This window comes from Chiloscyllium plagiosum, unplaced genomic scaffold, assembly GCF_037043375.1.
Source record: "Chiloscyllium plagiosum isolate Xiang-an unplaced genomic scaffold, Cpla_swu_hap1 HiC_scaffold_23, whole genome shotgun sequence".
NCBI classification, from domain to species: domain Eukaryota; kingdom Metazoa; phylum Chordata; class Chondrichthyes; order Orectolobiformes; family Hemiscylliidae; genus Chiloscyllium; species Chiloscyllium plagiosum.
Genome location: NW_028270161.1, coordinates 54111664 through 54129840, shown reverse-complemented (window position 1 = coordinate 54129840; position 18177 = coordinate 54111664). Strand labels below are relative to the sequence as shown.

The following is an 18177-nucleotide window of genomic DNA, read 5'->3' as shown; positions in this document are numbered from 1 at the left end:
TTGAATAAATATTTGGCAAATTTCCAATTTTAAGGTTATGAATTTTCATATAGACTAGGACTGAATTTCACATGTCCTTTTAAGAAGCTGACAAAAATATTTTTGAAATAGTCTTAGATATTAAAATTGTACTCACCTTATTCTTATCACGTGCTGTTCGATCTGTGTATTTCCACCCATTTGTCTTATTTTAATTTCAAGTTTCTAGAATTTGAAGTTTACTTTTTAAATTGGTAAGATTATGCCTGTTAATTTTTGGCTGACTTGTTTATATATGTTTGCTTAACCGTTGTTGACATGTGACAAAGTACCATCTGTGTACTCAGAATCAACAGTGCAAATGTGTGGAACAGGATATCTAATCCTGCTGAGAGAGCACGCTTGTGCAAGGGAAAGTTAGTCCTACATTTTTGTCAAAATTCAAAATTGATTTGTTTGAAATGATAAAACCGCAATTTTATTCCTGTCTCCACTTGTTAAACAAGCGGATTTCTTGCAAAGCGATTCACAATGTCTTAGTGCTAAAGCAAAAGTTCTACTCCGTGACCGAGTTTCCAATGTTAGGTTACCATTTCTTCAAAATAAGTCTTTTAACAGTGATTTGACAATGGCATATATTACACCACGCATTACCTGTAATGTTCCTTTTAAAACATTCTCCAATGTGCACTATAATTCATGTGATAGTCTATGTGCTTAGCTGAAAATGTTTTTGCATCATAGCTTATTACTGAATGCGTGAAACAGGATGCCTTGTATTGCTGAGAAAGCACCTTCATATTGGGGAGGTTGGCTCTGCACCTTTGTCAAAATTCCATGTATTTTCTTATAGCTGTTTGTTCTGACCTGAAATTGGAGAAATTTGGTGCCAAAAATCATTTATTTAATTCTACATAGCCTTGCAGAAAGTTTAAACCTTTAGGAATATATGTAGATTGTAGGCCAATTTCTCAAAAGTTGCTCTTCCTGCAAAATCGATTTAATTTCTGCCACTCTGGTTGAACACGCAATAAAGTTTCTTTATTTGATACAAATCATGTTGAGTACCAATGGGTATTTGATTTTTACAGGAGAACTGCAACGAAAAATTGGCCTAAAGGTACTTGAGATGGGAGGCAATGCTGTAGTGGGCTACCTGCAGTGTTTTGACTTGGAAGGTGAATCTGGATTGGTGGTACGTGCAATTGGGACTGCATGTACGCTTGATAAACTGAGTAATACAGTGACATCGCTCCTCCCACCATGTAGTTCCCCGTCCAAAGACCTGAAAGAGTAAGTATAAGGTTACAATTATCTGCAATCACTTCCTCTGGATTACTTCATATTATGTTGCATACCAATTTCATATGCCGAATTATTAAGTAATGTGCAGAAAGATTTCTTGGAATTGCAAGTACACTAAAAGCACAATCTGTCAAGTACATGACAGAGAAAATACTTGTGGAAGTTAGACACATTTCATTAAAGTGTAAATTCAGATAAAGAAAGTATGAGTAATCCCTGAAATCTTTGAGATTACAATGCTACACCTGACTCAGAATTTGAACCTTGTTATGCGTGGTATTTTAAAGCTAAAATAATCATTATAGGCTAATTGCATGTGCTGACTTTCCTACATATCCCTCGTCTTGTGACTGAGTAGTAGGATTTGCTACATATTACATCCAGGACATGTTATTTTAGCTGCATAACCAGAAGTGCAACCATTCATTAAATCCTATATCTATATATCTATGTATTTAGTATGTTTACTTAAATTTGAGTTAAACACTGCCATAATGTTGTAATAACATAGAGTCGTAGAGATGTACAGCACGGAACAGACCCTTCAGCCCAACCCGTCCATGCTGACCAATCTAGTCCCACCTGCCAGCACCCGGCCCATATCCCTCCAAACCCTTCCTACTCATATACCCATCCAAATGCCTCTTAAATGTTGCAATTGTACCAGCCTCCACCACATCCTCTGGCAGCCCATTCCACACACGAATCACCCTCTGCGTGAAAAGGTTGCCCCTTAGGTCTCTTTTATATCTTTCCTCTCTCACCCTAAACCTAAGCTCTCTAGTTCTGGACTTTCCCCACCCCAGGGAAAAGACTTTGTCTATTTATCCTATCTATGTCCCTCATAATTTTGTAAACCTCTATATGGTCACCCCTCAGCCTCCGACGCTCCAGGGAAAACAGCTCCAGCCTGTTCAGCCTCTCCCTATAGCTCAGATCCTCCAACCCTGGCAACATCCTTGGAAATCTTTTCTGAACCCTTTCAAGTTTCACAACATCTTTCCGATAGGAAGGAGACCAGAACTACACACAATGTTCCAACAGTGGTCTAACCAAAGTCCTGTACAGCAGCAACATGACCTCCCAACTTCTGTACTCAATACACTGACCAATAAAGGAAAGCATACCAAACACCGCCTTCACTATCCTATCTAACTGCGACTCCACTTTCAAGGAGCTATGAATCTGCACTCTAAGGTCTCCTTGTTCAGCAACACTCCCTAGGACCTTACCATTAAGTGTCTATTCCACAGTCGAGGGATATTTGATTAGGTTGGGCTGGTGGGTGGAGGGAAATGAGGCTAATGAGCTCAATCAGCTAGGGTCATATTCAGTGGCAAGTGCTGGCTTGTGGGTTGTATGGCCTACTCCTATGTTCTGTGTTCCTATGTCACTATTTGTGGTGGAGTCATCACAAGATCCTGTCCATTATCAGCATTAATCACCTGCTGCTAATGAAACATGGTTTGCACCCCTACCTTTTTATAGTCTAGGAAACTGAAACCAGTTGTATGAGTTTGCAACATCTCATCATGCACTTGCCTGACATCCACATACTTGACTATAACTGGTTACTAGGTGAGCATTAAGAATGGGCAATCTGATTTTCTCTTTCTTGGCACCAGGGCTATGAAGTCAATTTTGCAATTGGTGACAATCATCTAAGTGAGCACAGATTAGGACTATGGTTTTTCTGCTTTAATAAAAAGCTGTAAGTAAATGCCACAAAATTTCAAATTTCTACCATGTTTTATGACCAAATTGTCCCCATGAGACAAGTCCACTCTACCTCAAGGAATTGTAGTCCCATCCATCTATCCCTTCGGTCTGCACAGTGAAAGTCTGGTAGCTATGAATGCTATATCTGCTTATACTTGAAGATTTATTATCTGTTGCTTTTGTTACAGTTAGCATTTGCTCTCTCGGTCTACAATGTACAGTATATTCTGCTGTTTGTAAAACTTGTAATTTTAAATTTAAGATATGTCAAATAGATTTTCTGTAAAATCAAGTGCTATGTTTTGAAATTCTATGACTATATTGGAGAGTGATGCTTGAGATTTTCTTGTTCTAAGAAATGATATATGTCTCTGTCTATTTTAAATAAAATGACATCTGGCATTGCTAACTAATTTGAAACTTTAAAAGTCAACTACTTTTTGAGAGAGTAACCAGTAGATGTGTTGCATTTGGAGGTGTTTGACAAAGTACCTCACAAAAGATTAAGTCAAAGGACAAGAGCCCTCCGTGCTGGAGGTAGTATATTAGCATGGATAGAAAATTGGCTAATGGGTAGGAGACACCAAGTGGAGAAAAGGAGTTTGCAGCCAGTAACCAATGGAATTCAACAGAAATCAGTCCTGGGATTGCAACAGAAATCAATGACTTGAACGAAGGAAGCAGGTGTACTATAGCCAAATTGGCAGACTCTTAAAAATAGGGAGGAAGGCAAGTTATGAGAGGAAACAAAACAGTTCAGAGACATTAGGTAAGTGGACAAAAAGTTGGTGTGTGTGTGTGTGTGTGTGTGTGAGATGAGAAAATATGAAGTTGTTCTTATTGGAAGCAAGAACAAAAAAAAAACAGCTGCCTCAGCCCAGTGTCAAATCAGCAAGTGCTGGCATTTGGTTTGGAAATGTGTGAAAGTTATTGTAATTACATCCGAGTGATAGACGCCCACAACCTTTTCTTGTTGTTCAAGGCCTGTTATTTTAGTAAGTGGAAAGGTCTGAATGAGTGTTTGGAAGACCTGGTCATTGGAATATCCCATTTACTTGTGTGTAGCTGCAAACATTTCTCTTAAAAATAGACGATGATTACAGAGAAACTCAGAACAACGTTATCCTTTTGGATATAAAGAAGAGAACAAGATAATTTATGAGTGAGGGTTGTGCATATTAGGGATGAATGAAGGTTTAGTATCAGAAAATGAGTTGTTCCTTTTTCTCATGCTAAAAAGTAGGAGAAATATGCTGGAAAAATCTCCCAGAGGTGGAGGCTGTGTCAAGATAATGGTCTTTTTAAAGAGCTGGATTAATGGAAGATTAAACTGAACTATTTCAACTTTAACAGTCAGGGAAATCTGGAAATCTTACTGCTGATCAGAAATGAGAGTTAACCAAAATGTAATAAATTTAGGACTAATTAGAACCCTCAAACTACTTGAATTAGCATCTCAGCTTCACAACTGATGTTAATGCACGTCATTTACAATATCTTGGATGAGGCAACAACAGCAATGATCCACAAACATCCTTCAGGAAGTTCAAAAGTGAGCTATCTGCCGATGGTTCTTCTGTCATGTACTTTCTTATACGTACATTTGAAATGTTTTCAGCCACTCTCCAAAATTCTCCTTTGGCAGCTTTATAAAAATGATAATATTCAGTGTTGATTTGAGTTGAACTGCAAGGTCACTGCCAGGTTCATTTGGTGCTATCCGAACTGAGGCCTTTTAGAGCACCTACCAAGTTGCTCGAGGCATCTGATTACCCTGCTGAAATTCATGAATTCTTGATATCATCTTGATCAGAATATGTTCTTATTTGATCAGGATTCTTTTTCAAGAGAAGGAACATCAATATTGTAACTTCCAAGTGTGTTCCTAATTTCTGTGCACATGTGCCCACAGCTATATTTCCTTTAATCTGTTTTTTAAAAAAATGCACATCCTTCAACCTGCCAGACAGATCCAGGCTACTTTCTCTTCAGAGCTGCCCCCAGTGATGCCAGTGGCTGAAAGTAAGGAGTTACCTGTACGTTGGCTATATTTGTTTTAGTATAGTTTGTGCATTCTGACCAGTTTAGCAGCTCATCTCAAACTACCTGAGTTAAAGTACAGTGAAGTGATTTCTTGTGATTAGGGTTATGCCTCTGGCAAGCATAAAATTCCAGTTCTCTCAAAAGTTAGGAGTTGCCAGGATAAGAATGGGTTTTCCCATTAATTCTACAGACAGGGTAAATCTGCTATTAGGAGTAGTCATAGAGTCATACATCATGGAAACAGACCCTTCGACCCAACTCTTCCATGTCGACCACGTTTCCTAAATTGGACTGGCCCCCATTTGTCTCAAAACATTTTCAATTCATGAAACCTTTCCTATTCATATACCTGTCCAAATATCTTTTAAATGTTGTAAATGTACCGGCATCCTCCACTTCCTCTGACAGTTTGTTCCATACATGCTCCACCCTCTGTGTGGAAAAAGTTGCCCCTTGTGTCCCTTTTTTAATCCTTTCCCCCTCACCTTAAAATTATGTCCTCTAGTTTTGAACTCCCACTCGAGGTAAAAGACCTTTGCTTGTCAACTGATTTATGTCCCTTGTGATTTTATAAATCTCTATTAGGTCACCCCTCAACTTTCTATGCTCCAGGGAAAAAATGTTCGAGCCTATCCAGCCTCTCCCTTATAACTAAAACCCTCCAGTCTCTCCTGACAATATCTTTGTCAAACTTTTCTGCACCCTTTCCAATTTAATAATATCCTTCCTATAGCAGTTTGATTGATCCAGAGGCACAGGGTGTTCAAAAGATGGCGACTACAGCTGACACATTACAAAATTTGAACGTGTTTGGTTTTCCAACCGGTTTCCACCACCACTATTCACTTTTTCATGAGGCCAGAATTTGGCTACATTTTTCAATAGGTGGGATACTTTCCCGCTTGCTTCAATCTTGCTCTGTCACTATCCCTGATCAAGGTCTGGGGACAAACTGGATATTTGACCCTGTGCCCGGAGCACTGAAATGCTCTCGCCCCAGCTCCATCCCCTCTCTGTCTGTTTATTCCCCACTCACCCTCCCAGTCACTCACTCACTCACTCGGACCTGTCCCTCCACCGCTCTGCCACAACCCCCTAGCATGTGTGTGTGCGTGTGTGTCTCGTTTGTCCCCCTCCCTGTCTCCCTCTCCCATTTGTGCGTGTCTGTCCCCCCACCACTCCAGTTTATCTGTCTGTGTCTCCCTCGTGCACTCCCTTGCTTGCTTCTCCCTCCTTCTGTTTGTCTGTCTGACTGTCTCTCCTTGTGTGTGTGTGTGTGTGTGTGTGTCGCTCTCGCAAGCTATCTCTCTGTCAGGAAATGCAGCAGGAATTTTAAATTTGTTAAGCAGAAGTAAATGAGCACATTGAATGTGTTGCCATATAATTGATATGAATGTCTCTGTCTTCTCTGGAACAACCAATTCTCTGTTCAGTCAGGTTTGTGAGGTATGGCCTGTACTCTTCAAAGCCATGCTGACTATCTCTAATCAAACCATGGTTCTGCAAATAATCATAAATCCTGTCTCTCAAAATCCTCTCCAGTACTTTGCCCACCACTGATGTAAGACTGGTCTGTTATTTGCAGGATTATCCCTATTCCCTTTCTTGAACAAGGGAATAACAGTTTCCACCCTCCAGTTCTTTAGCACTACTCCAGTGGATAGTGAGGATGCAAAGATCATCCCCAAAGGTGCATTCTCTCGCTTCTTGTAGTAACCTGGATCAGGGGATTTATCTATCCTTATTTCTTTCAAAATTTTCAGCACACCCTCCTTCCTAACATCAACCTGTTCTAGCATATCAGTCTGTTTCACACTGTCCTCAGAAACCTAAAGGCCCCCTTTAGTAGTAAGTACTGAAGTAAAGTATTCATTAAGGACCTCCCCTACTTCCTCTGACTGCAGGCGCAAGTTCCCTCCCCTATCCCTGATTGGCCCTACTCTCATTCTGGCCATCATCTTGTTCCTCACATAGGTGTAGAATGTCTTAGGGTTTTCCTTAATCCTACTCGCTAAAGCTTTTTCATGCTGCCTTCTGGTTCTCCTAAGTCCATTCTTCAGTTCCTTCCTGGCTGCCTTGTAATCCTCTAGAGCCCTGTCTGATCCTTGCCTCCACAACCTTAAGTAAGCTTTGTCCTTCCTCTGGACTAGATGTTCCACGTCTCTTGTCACCCAAGGTACCTTCACCCTACCATCCTTTCCTTGCCTCAGTGAGACAAATCTGTCCAGCATTATCAGCAGGTGCTTCCTAAACAATCTCTACATTTCTGTTGTGCATTTCCCTGAGAACATCTATTCCCAATCTAGGTGCCCCAGTTCCTGCCTAATAGCATTGTAATATCCCTTCCCCCAGTTAAATAATTTCCCATGTCTTCTGCTCTTATCCCCCTCCATGTAAAGGTCATTGAGTTGTGATCACTGTCACCAAAATGCTCTCCACTGAGACATTTGACACCTGGCCTGGATCATTGCCAAGTGCCAAATCCAATTCGGCCTCTCCTCAAGTTGGCTTATCGACATATTGCGTCAGGAACTCTTCCCGGACGCACCTGACAAAAACTGCTCCATCCAAACTCTTTTAACCAGGTAGGTTCCAATCAATATTAGGGAAGTTAAAGTCACCCATGACAACAACCCTGTTACTTCTGCACATTTCCAAAATCTGCCTTCCAATCTGCTCCCCTGTTTCTGTTGCTATTGGGACCCCTGTAGAAAACTCCCAATAAAGTGACGGCTCCTTTTCTGTTTCTGACTTCCACCCATACTGACTCAGTAGACAAACCCTCCTTGATGCTCTCTCTTTCTGCAGCTGTGATACTATCCCTGATTGACAATGCCACTCAACCACCACATTTACCCCCAAAACCACCCCCCGTCCCCCCAATTCCCTGCATTGAAACATCTAAACTCTGGAACATCCAACAATAATTCTTGCCCATGTGATATCCAAGTCTCCGTATTAGCCCCCCAACCAACATTATAGTTCCAACTATAAGTTTGTCACCCTTATTCCTGATACTAGAGTTCAAGGACCTGTTGCAAGAGTGAGATGAAGTTAAGTACAAAGGACAGAAGATAGGAATAGACCAATTGGCTTGAGTGGCCTGTTTCTCTGTTGGAAACTTAGTGTTGTGTTTTTTCCCTTTTGAGCTTTCCTTTTCTTTTCAGGAAGCACTGCTACATTGCCTTTATTAATTTCCATGCTCCTTGATGTGAGTTAATAGCACCTCCTATTTTATGTGGTTGTTGAGCAGCACTCAAAAAGAGTAACTAAAAATATGTCTGATCTTTAAACCTTTGAATATTGTTTAATTTGATGCAAATTGTAGACCTGTATCCAGTATCAGAAGCTATGCCTGGATGCATTCAATTGTTTGCGCAAACTTTGTGTATTTAAGTAGCAATAATGTATACGTGCATGTGAAGATGTGATTTGCATACTAAGGTTTTATGAAAGCCTGCTGCTGTGTATTGCTAAATTGAGAAATTTCATTATTTGGGAGCATTATTATTCCTTTATTGCATAATAGTTCCCCTGTTTCCAGCTTTAAAAAAGCACCAGACCTTGGTGAATATGAAATGGTTTTCTTCAAACCGAAAGAAGCACCAACTCCTATTATGCTTTTTGTCCTACCTCTAATTGTTCTCAAGGGATTAAAGCTGGCTCGAGATTTATGCACTCCGATTTTCTTAAGCAGCACCTCAGTTTATTGTGAAAATATCTAAAGAGAACCTGAAACGTTACTGTCATGAAATCAACTATCAAAAGTAATACTTCTATCAGGAGGTTCGTTGTTTTTTAAAAAAAAAGAAATTGGTAGCTTTTGAATTTAGTATCGTTCATTTGGTTAATGGAACAAATACGTTTACATCTGGTAAGGAATAAAGCTTATCTTGAATGGTTTAAATCACTGTTCCAAAGCTGAATTGACAATGGCCTTGAACTTTGTGCATCAATTACCCATACTTGAACCATTTTAACCAAATGCACTGTTTATGAATGTTCCTGAAATAAAGTCCCATATGCAATACCCACTAAATAAATCATAGAAAAATAATGGTCTGCATCTGTCATGCAGCTACCCTGACCTTGGAATATCCCAATGGATGTAGCTTGGTTGAAGATAATAAATAGCAGCAGACTGTAGCTGGTACAGTATCCATTGCTGTATACAAATATTCATTGAAATATTACATTTCCATGCTTGACTAGTTGAATAGTGAATGGGATAGTAACATCCAGTGATAAAGTTTGCGTAAATAATCATCTGATAAGCCAAAGGGAAAACTAAAATGCAAATTAATTAAACAATTGGAGAGAGTATGCGGTAATTTTACCAAAATGATATCTAGACCCCAGGGTTTCACTCAAGACATTAGGGGGCACGGACAGTTTCAACAGAAATACTTTTCCTGATGACTGGGAAGTCTAGAACTATGTTACATATAGTTTAAAAATTAGAACCGGGCCTTGGAATTCCCTTTGGTAAATGACAATTGATACTAGATCAGTTGTAAATTTTAAATCTGAAATTTGTAGTTTTTTAGGATTTATAGGTATCCACAGTTGTTTAAGGATCTTGGGCAAAAGTAGGAATGTGGAGTTAAGGTACAGAGCAGCCCTGCTTTCATCAGTATTCACTGAATGTCAGTTATATAAATTAATGTGAAAGTGTTCAAACTGGTAAAAAAAAATTATTAAAAATAAATTGGAAAGAGCAAGTTATTTTCCAAGTATTTTCAGTGTGTGTCTCATTTTATAAGTTCTTAATTTTAAAAGATGAAATAGCACCCTTTTATTTTGATTTATTCTGAATAAAGTCTTTTGCAATTATAGATCAATTCACCTTTTTGAATGCTGCCAACAAAGTGGAGGTATTTTAATTGGTATTTGGTAACTTTGAATGAGAGGATGTGCCAGTGACGCTTTTTCTGGCATATGCCATAACAGCTATCTCAGCAATATTGGCCAAGGAAACAGATAAGTTACTTGCCCACATTGTTGTTTCATCAAGTGAAAGACTTGAGGAGAGGCATGTTAACAAAATGTCATCAGAAAAGGGAATAAACTTTGTTAATTTGCTCCCATGGAATACAGTTCTTAAAATCCCATCCCTCTAAAACTCTGAATTGTTTTTACTGTGGCAGTGTCTTTATTTTCATACAATCCTAATATTTGCATGGCTAATTTGAGAAAGCTGGAAAATTCTATGGTGTAAAATACTTTTAAGCATTTGAAATCTTCAAGCTTTTGAGTGTAATAAACTAAAAATCAATTTGTCGTCTTAAAACTCATCTAAATGTATGTTAACCTTGAGTTTTACTGTCTACCTCCCCAGCTTCTCATGTCACCTTTAAACGGCTCTAATACATGCATGTTGGTTGTGTCTGCAGATATTTCCTATTGAGTACTTCATGGTTTCTGGTAATCCTACTTGTATATTATACCAAAAAGTGAAGATGCTTGCTTTATACCTTGACTCCCTCACATTTGTTTTTTTTTAAAACATTGACAGTTCTACCGTGTGTATTTTTTCTCCTGGCTCCTGCTTCTCTCTGTCAGGTCTCCTTTGGTGCATCAGCCAAGCCACGGATGCCGTTCGACTCACAACAGCCCAATTCACACTGCTACGGGCTCGAGACTAACTCAGAACTTCTCTGTATCTGTTCCTACACTCATCTACACTGGTATGAGACTGCACAGGCTGAGGAGATGGGGATAGCCGGGCCACAGGCAGAAAGGTTCAGTGAGTAATGTCAGGCAGGTAGTGTAGGAAGGTATCCTAAATCCTCAACCCCTTCTTAGTTTAACTGGTGTCCAGCTTCTGGAACTAAGAATTGATCAAATTTTAAGTAGATTTTAATATAGCATTGCTAAAGATAAAGTACCAGAGGAAGTTCTGGTTTTCAATACCTTGAGTAAAACCTGCAGAAGCTTTACTTAACAAATCTTTTTTTGTTTTCATTTTTAGCTGTGATGCACTGTTTTGGTGTTCCGGAATAAGGAAACATGAGTTTCAGTTCCACATTCTCGAGCTTTCTTTTGTTATCTAGTTAAAATGCGTTGTGTATTTTTAAAGTCATATTTCATGCTGCTTTATTTACACAATCATCTCGCTCAGGTTCCTAGTACATGGTTTGATTTGTGCTCCAGAATTTCTAACCTGTTTCTTGTGTGTAATGTACAAACCTGGGTAGCCATATGTTTCCCCAGTGTATGGACGGCGGTTCTTTGCCTTTTGGCGTCGTCCTCCGCTTGCACAAAGAAGCAACTGCTGTCTCCCCTGTATTTGGATCATTCCGTCATTGCTTAGATCCTTAGCACAGGGTTACTGAATGTGTTTCCCGCTTCTTCTGGCAGGGTTCCCTTCAGTGAAGATCCCAACCCTGTTACTCATTCATCTGGACCCTCCACCCCACTGAAAAATCAAACCTATTCCTTTTCACCTTCCAAGTCCTACAGTCGACAGTCCTCCTCTTCTGACACAGATTTGAGTTTGACACCTAAAACTGGTAAGGCACCTCCACCCCGCTTCTTTTTTTTGTTGTAAATTTATGTTTCTTTGCACTTGAAGCACCTCATTCTGTTTGTCTAAACCTTATTCCTCTCGTTGAACTAGAGCGCAGCAAACTGAATTGGACGAGGAACTATTTTCGTTAAGTCTTTGAATCACAATGAATGAATTCAGATGCTGTGGAAATTTATTTATTATAGCTGGACACTTTTAAGATACACAAGCTGAGCTAATGTCGGTCTTTGAGAAAATAATGATGGAATTGGATGCTCTGTTTAGATTTAAATCACTTTTCAGCCCCCTTAATTTTCACCTTGAGTTGACAGTAATTTGGCTTACAGATACCTAAATATTTGAATTATAGATCCTCGTTGTGTGTCCATTCTGTTCTATCCAGATATATGTGCTTTAAAGAGTAAAAATGGTCAACAGTGTTCAGGTGGCAGTTCAAAAGATACCCAGGATTGTTTTGACTGATGGAGTGCTAGAATTATTGCACTTAGGTAAGCTCATGGATGCAGGTACAGACATCATGAATCTACTAAAATACAAATTTGACTGTAAACGACATGTTAGATTATTATAATTTTCTTAAGGACAAAAGCAAAAACTGAAACAGTTGGATTTTTCTTAGCTTTTGAAGATGCTAATTTTTATTCTTCGTCTTACTAGAGAAACTTGGGCAGTAGTTTTATCCACATTTTTTTGTATAAAAGTCTCCCTCTAGACTGCTTTGTTACACTCCTGGGGTCAGAAACAGAAGAATTAAAAGAAAATGGTTGGCAAGACTTTGCTATAAAGGGCAATGTCAGACAAATGTTTTGGTTAATATACTGAAAATCAAAAGCATTTTGAGAAGGAACAAGGAATTAAATACAATCTGCCAAAAAATATGACCACCCAATTTTGTGAACTGTACCCTACTCCGGTGAAAAGCAGGTCATTGTTAAAGGCTAACAGAAGAACACTTGAAAAGAAATAGGCCACCACCTAAGACTGGTCCAACTTATAAAGGCTAGAAAATGAAGCAGGAATACAGAAGCCTGAGAATGTAGGTCTAATGTGAAAATTCAAGTTCTGGAAGCCTGTACCAAACATAAACCGAGAACAGTAAAGCACAGGAACAAACCAGTCTCCTACTTGTTTCACACTTACCGGTTATTCCCTGATCGGCTTTTAATATATATTAGATCACCATTATTGTCTTCAAGACTCCCATCGCTGAGCACATTTTAATATTTCTGAGCCCTTTTGTTTTTCTGGAGGAATTGATCCCCTTCTTGGGGAAGACCTGTCCATTATTTCATTAATCAAACCTCCAGTTACCCTTACCTAGCATTTTGCTGTGTAGCACTTGTCTATTTACCTCCTCCTATGCCTTTCCCCAGGCCCGAAACATTTATCTCCTATCAGGTAGTAACAAATGTCCAGCCATAGTCACTGCAATGGCGCCTCTGCTCCTGATACTATGTTGTTAGCTCTTTATCCCCGAGGGATCTAATCTTGGCTCCCTATAAATATAGCATTGGTTTCCACATGTATGTAGTTCTACCCCTCCACCTTTTGTGATCATCTTACTCTTTCTAAATTCTCATGTTACTTACCTGACATTTAGCATTAGTTGAGTGCAAATGTTTTCCAGCTGCTAGTCAAAATCCAGAAGCTCCTTTCCTAACAGTGGATGTTCCAACACCACAGACTGCAGCAATTCACTATCACCTTCTCAAGGGAGTTTGGGATGGGTATCAAGTGCTGCCTGGTCAGTGATCCCCACACCCTGTGATGTAATTTTTTAGACTTTGCGAACTGGACTCAGAATGTGCATGTCAAGGCCACAGATGAACAATTTTTTTTAAAGAATGCTGCATTGTTAATATCTACTACATCAATGAGCGTACAATAGGCTGATTTTCTCACCTCTCCTCACTTGAAGAACCATGAGTTAGTTTTTAGCTTGAATAAAATATCTTTTTTTTAACTAAGAGACTTTTGGCATTCCACAAATATAAAATTAGGTTTTTGTAGGTGTAGAAAGGTTGTTCAGTAACAATTCTAAACTTGAAAAACTGTTATACGCCCAGTTACATCCAATTCAACAAGCTGACCTTTTCAAGCTTTCAACCAAAGCTAAGCTGCAAATCGTACAAGTTGGTGCACTCTAAAGATTTCCATTTGTTGGAAGTTTAACATACACACTGTAGAAAATCCAGGAATCTCTGGCACTTGTAATGGGGGGTAAATGCTGACAGTTTTGCTGTTACTTTAACTGCAAAATACGGACAGTTTTTAGGAATAGCCATTTTTCCACCATTTATAAAAGACACTTTTTAAAGGAAGCCAGGGAATGGGATGAGCCAAATTTGCTCTGTACCTTTTTCTTGTTATTGTGCTGAAGTTTAAAATAGTTTGCTTTGATTTAAGTGTCTATGTGGAATGTCTCTAAGCTGTGGTAGTTTGTGAATTTAATATTCACATCCTTTTAGCTAAGTTGCAAACTTGTTTATGGAAGCATCTTCAAAAAGAAAAGCTTGTCCAGTGCTATAGACAGTATAACTGAACATGGGTTTTTGATTTTAAATGCATTATTCATTTGATAATACAATTATTCTGCTTTCAGAAGGTGTGTTGCATCTGGGTTGAGGAATTATTTCTTAAGCACTTTTGGGAAGGCTTTGTAGGTATAGCAAAACTAAGAAAGATGTACTCAAGTAAGATTCTTCATTTTATGCACCCACTGGGGACAATATCATCTGTGCCAGGGTCAGATGTCTAAGGATTTAATTGACTGGTTCCAAATTGTTTTGGTTTACTTAAAATATTTTGTCTGAAATGTAAGGAAGCCTTTTTTTTGCAAATGTTTTCTTCAAAAGACCTAAGTTCCAAAAAATTAACTCAAGATCCCAAAGGATTAAACCTTTTCAATCATACTGAAAATGTATAATGCCCTTTTATAAGTGTATCATTTTATGTCAATATGCAAAAAGGTGTTTGTTTTTTAAATTGATTGAATCAGCCTCTGAAGGTTTTCATTGGTTCTTTCTGTAGTTTGTGTATACGTGTTCATTTTGACAAATGTATATTTAATTTGTTTTGCTTTTGTATGACTTTCCATGCAGTGTTTTCTTCATCTTCTGTGCGTGATCTTCTGAACCTCCAACTTCTTTTTCATTTTTTTTTCTGCAACCTTTCTCCAGCAGCACCTTCCCCTGAGGGGCCTAGGATTTTCCTCTTTCCCAGTTCCCCTCCTCTCTTTTCCGGTTCCCCACTTCATAAAAGTGCACATCTCCTTCGCTCGGAGGCTCTGCACAGCCTTACTCCTCCTCATTCTGGCTATGTGAGTCCAGTCTGTCTGAGGAAAACTGTGTCTTTCAATGAAGAGTTGCTTCTAACTGCCTCTGGTAGGATTGATTAATATCAAGATAAACTACTTTTCAGAAGTCCTGTTTGCTCAGTGCCTAAAGTGTTTTTGTTTACTTTATATGAAAGCAAACGATCAGAAAAATGCACCTGAATTGGGGAAGAAAGCATGCTAAAATTGAAATTGTTTTGATATTAATTGGCAAGTAAAAACATATTTAAGAAAAACAAATCAAACTAATGTACATTTCTGTAAATGGCAAATTTAAAATTTTCTTTTTGCTCTGCACTTAAACAGTTGCTAGTATCCCAAAAGTTCAGAAGTTGCCTACAAATTTGTCCTAGAGAAATATTTTCTATCATAAAAATTGACAATGGAGATGAAATGGGGGAATTGAATTAGGAATAGACTGAACCATGGCTATTAGTTATTGGGAATCACTTCATTCATTCATTGCATAGTTCATTAAATATTTGTCTTGTTGAATGTTCTGGTTGCTGTTTGCAGTCCAATGCTTACTTTATTCATTTGTTAATATCGTTAATTTCATTATACGCTTACCTGCTGATCAAATTAAGGCTGATTTGCTTAAAACTATGTTTTGTTACATAATTTTTAAGTAGTGTGTTTAATTCTGTATTGTCCTTTCTTCAGTACAACCTCGCATGAGCTCATTTTTCTCTTGTAAAAAGAAATTTACAAAATTGTGTGCATTTTTGCTATGTATTGTTTACTCCTAAAGAAAATTAGCTTATGTGAACCAAAGGCCTATACAGAAGGGTTGGTAAGTCTGCACTGTTTCCTTATCAAAGGCACAGCTAAAACTTTTAACACCAACTTTTATATAAGGCTTTTTCATGATTTTCCTGTCATTACAATTTGAAAAGTAATCTTGTATAAAAGTGTTTAAAAATTACAAGAAAGTGATTATTAAAGAAAATGATTTCAGTAGGAAAAAATTATCTAGCTGTAAAAGTCGAAAGCAAACATATTTTTAAAAATATGAGATTTCCCATTAAATTTCAGAGTTAGGACCAAGTTGAGTTTCAGGTAAATTGGGATTGGGGAGATAATTAAAAAGGAATCTCAAATTCTCATTTTGAAGAGTTGCATAATGTCCGTACTTGTATATTTAAGTTCCCATCTTTATGGTTATAATAGAAACTGCCCATATGAACTTAGCACAGTGTAATTGCTCCTCCCTGCCAGTGATACTGAAACACTGGCAAAGGGGAGGATGTAGATATGTGTGTAAAGTTGTATAAGCAGTCCCATTTATTAATATCTTAAGTTCAGGAAAACCCAGTAGATGCAAATCTTTTTACAGATCGGTCACGGTTCACGTAGAAACAGTGTGTAGTTAATAGGTTGCATTGTAAGTTTGTTGTTAGAACATGAGCCATTTGAAGTTTCTCAATAACATCTTGTGTTAATATTCCTCTCAACTTCACTTGCATATTGAATGTAAATCCTTATAAAACAGCCACAAGCTAACATTGTAAAGGTAGAGCTGCTTAAGTGCACTGTAAATTTTCAATTTAAAATGTTTGGAATGAAGAAGTTTCTGATGTTCAGAATTTGTTTCATTATCCATACAATTCAAATATCTAACTGCTGGTGTGTAAACCAGATATAAATATGTCATATATATATATATATATATATATATATATCTGTAATAAATATATTAAAATATATTTATTAATATTAACAAATAGATGTAAATAGACACCTGAGTTACAAAAGATGCCAAAACTAGGCTTGTAAATTCCGATGCATTCATAGTATATATTTGAAGTTGCTTAATTGTTATCTCCGTTTCCTACCCAATGGATATCCTCTACACCAATGTTTCTTAAACTATTTTTCAGTCTGATCCCATTTTAACATATACACACAGTAATTAGTTCCTCTTGCATCTCAACTCTCTCCTGCACCCCCTGCAAGCTTGTATTGACTTCCCAAGTGTGCAAACCCCTCCACTTGTGCAGTTACGAGTCTCACCCTCGCTCGCTGTCACTCTCTTTCCCCCTCCCCCCATTATCTTCACTGGCCTCACCCCCACTACAAACAGATCGCTTCTTCACGCATATGCACACAGCATAATCAGTCGCTCTAGCTGACTTTTGACCTACCTGCTATTACCAGGTTACTGATCCTATGCTACAGATACATAGGAGCAGAAATGCAAAAAAGTTTGAAGTCACCACTCACAATCAGAGCACAGCAACATGAATGGTTTTTCTCACAGTCTGAACATATTTTCCAGTGATCTGTTGCAGTGTCACAAGTACCTAATCTGAAAGTTGTGGGATCAAATGGAAATAATTTTAGGTAACAGTTTGTCTGGATTTCATAGTTTTGGGCCAGCAGGGTTTCAGTGTAATAGGTATGTACTTGAAGTACATGTTTTAACATTTCAGAGAACAGTACGTAGAGGTAATAAAATTGGTGAATGAAGGAGTAGTCAGATGAAAGAAAAATTCCTCTCCAATGATTAGTAAGCTGAAATTAAAAAAATCAAAAAGCAAAGCTCACTAAATCTTACCAGACTATTGGACAGCTCCTTCATTATGGAGAGATAAATGCTGGTGGTTTAGCCTGAGGGTCACCACACCTCAGCGAGTTCAGAGGTTGAGAAGGACAGTCCTTCCTGGTAACAGCCAGTGTGGGAATTGACCCCACTCACGCTGCATTGCAGGATAGACATCCAGCTAACAGGGCCCCCTAATGAATAGACAAGTCTGATACATGTGTTGATGTTTTGGGTGGAAGTCCCTTATCCTTTGAAGCAAAATAGATATCTGGTCAATTTTCTTGATAATCACTTCTTCTTTTGTTGAATATTTAAAAGTATTTCTGTGCTGATTCATTTTGATACCTGATTGTTATTATAATAAGCTTATAATGCACCTGCCTGATGATCTCTTAGGTATGGGAAGTGGGAGCGGTGGTAAAGATGGAGTTCCGCTGAAAACACTCTATCGACAGCAAACTCAGTCTGCTTTTGAACATAGGGTAAGCATTTAGAAAGGCTTTTACTGTGGACTCATTATGCTTGGTTGCTCCACAGATATTGTTTCTGAATTACATTGTAATTTATGCACTTTTCTGACAAGATTTGATTTTATTGTTTATTTGTCTTATTGAATTTTGGGAGATACTATGCCTAAGTTGTAGAATTTAATTGAAATATAAAATACTGATAGGTATGGATTCCTCAAACTGGAGAATGTTAGAAAAAAGATGACTGAGTGGC

General features: G+C 38.2%; 1 protein-coding gene across 19 annotated transcripts in view; it reads left to right on the top strand.

The window, feature by feature from the left end:
* The window catches only part of c2cd5 (C2 calcium dependent domain containing 5), a 126362-nt gene that overhangs the window by 26905 nt on the left and 81280 nt on the right, over positions 1–18177 (top strand). For 9 of the 19 annotated variants that reach the window (XR_006315044.2, XM_043713411.2, XM_043713409.2 and 6 more), the window contains exons 7-10: positions 1071–1272; positions 11407–11558; positions 14755–14958; positions 17851–17936. Coding sequence is in view for 18 of the 19 variants with exons in the window: in XM_043713411.2 (XP_043569346.2) it covers positions 1071–1272; positions 11407–11558; positions 14755–14958; positions 17851–17936 (644 nt within the window). In the remaining variant the exon portion in view is untranslated. Of the gene's footprint in view, positions 1–1070; positions 1273–10608; positions 10734–11406; positions 11559–14754; positions 14959–17850; positions 17937–18177 lie in introns of all 19 variants that reach the window. The other 10 variants (XM_043713416.2, XM_043713415.2, XM_043713424.2 and 7 more) reach the window with 3 other exon arrangements.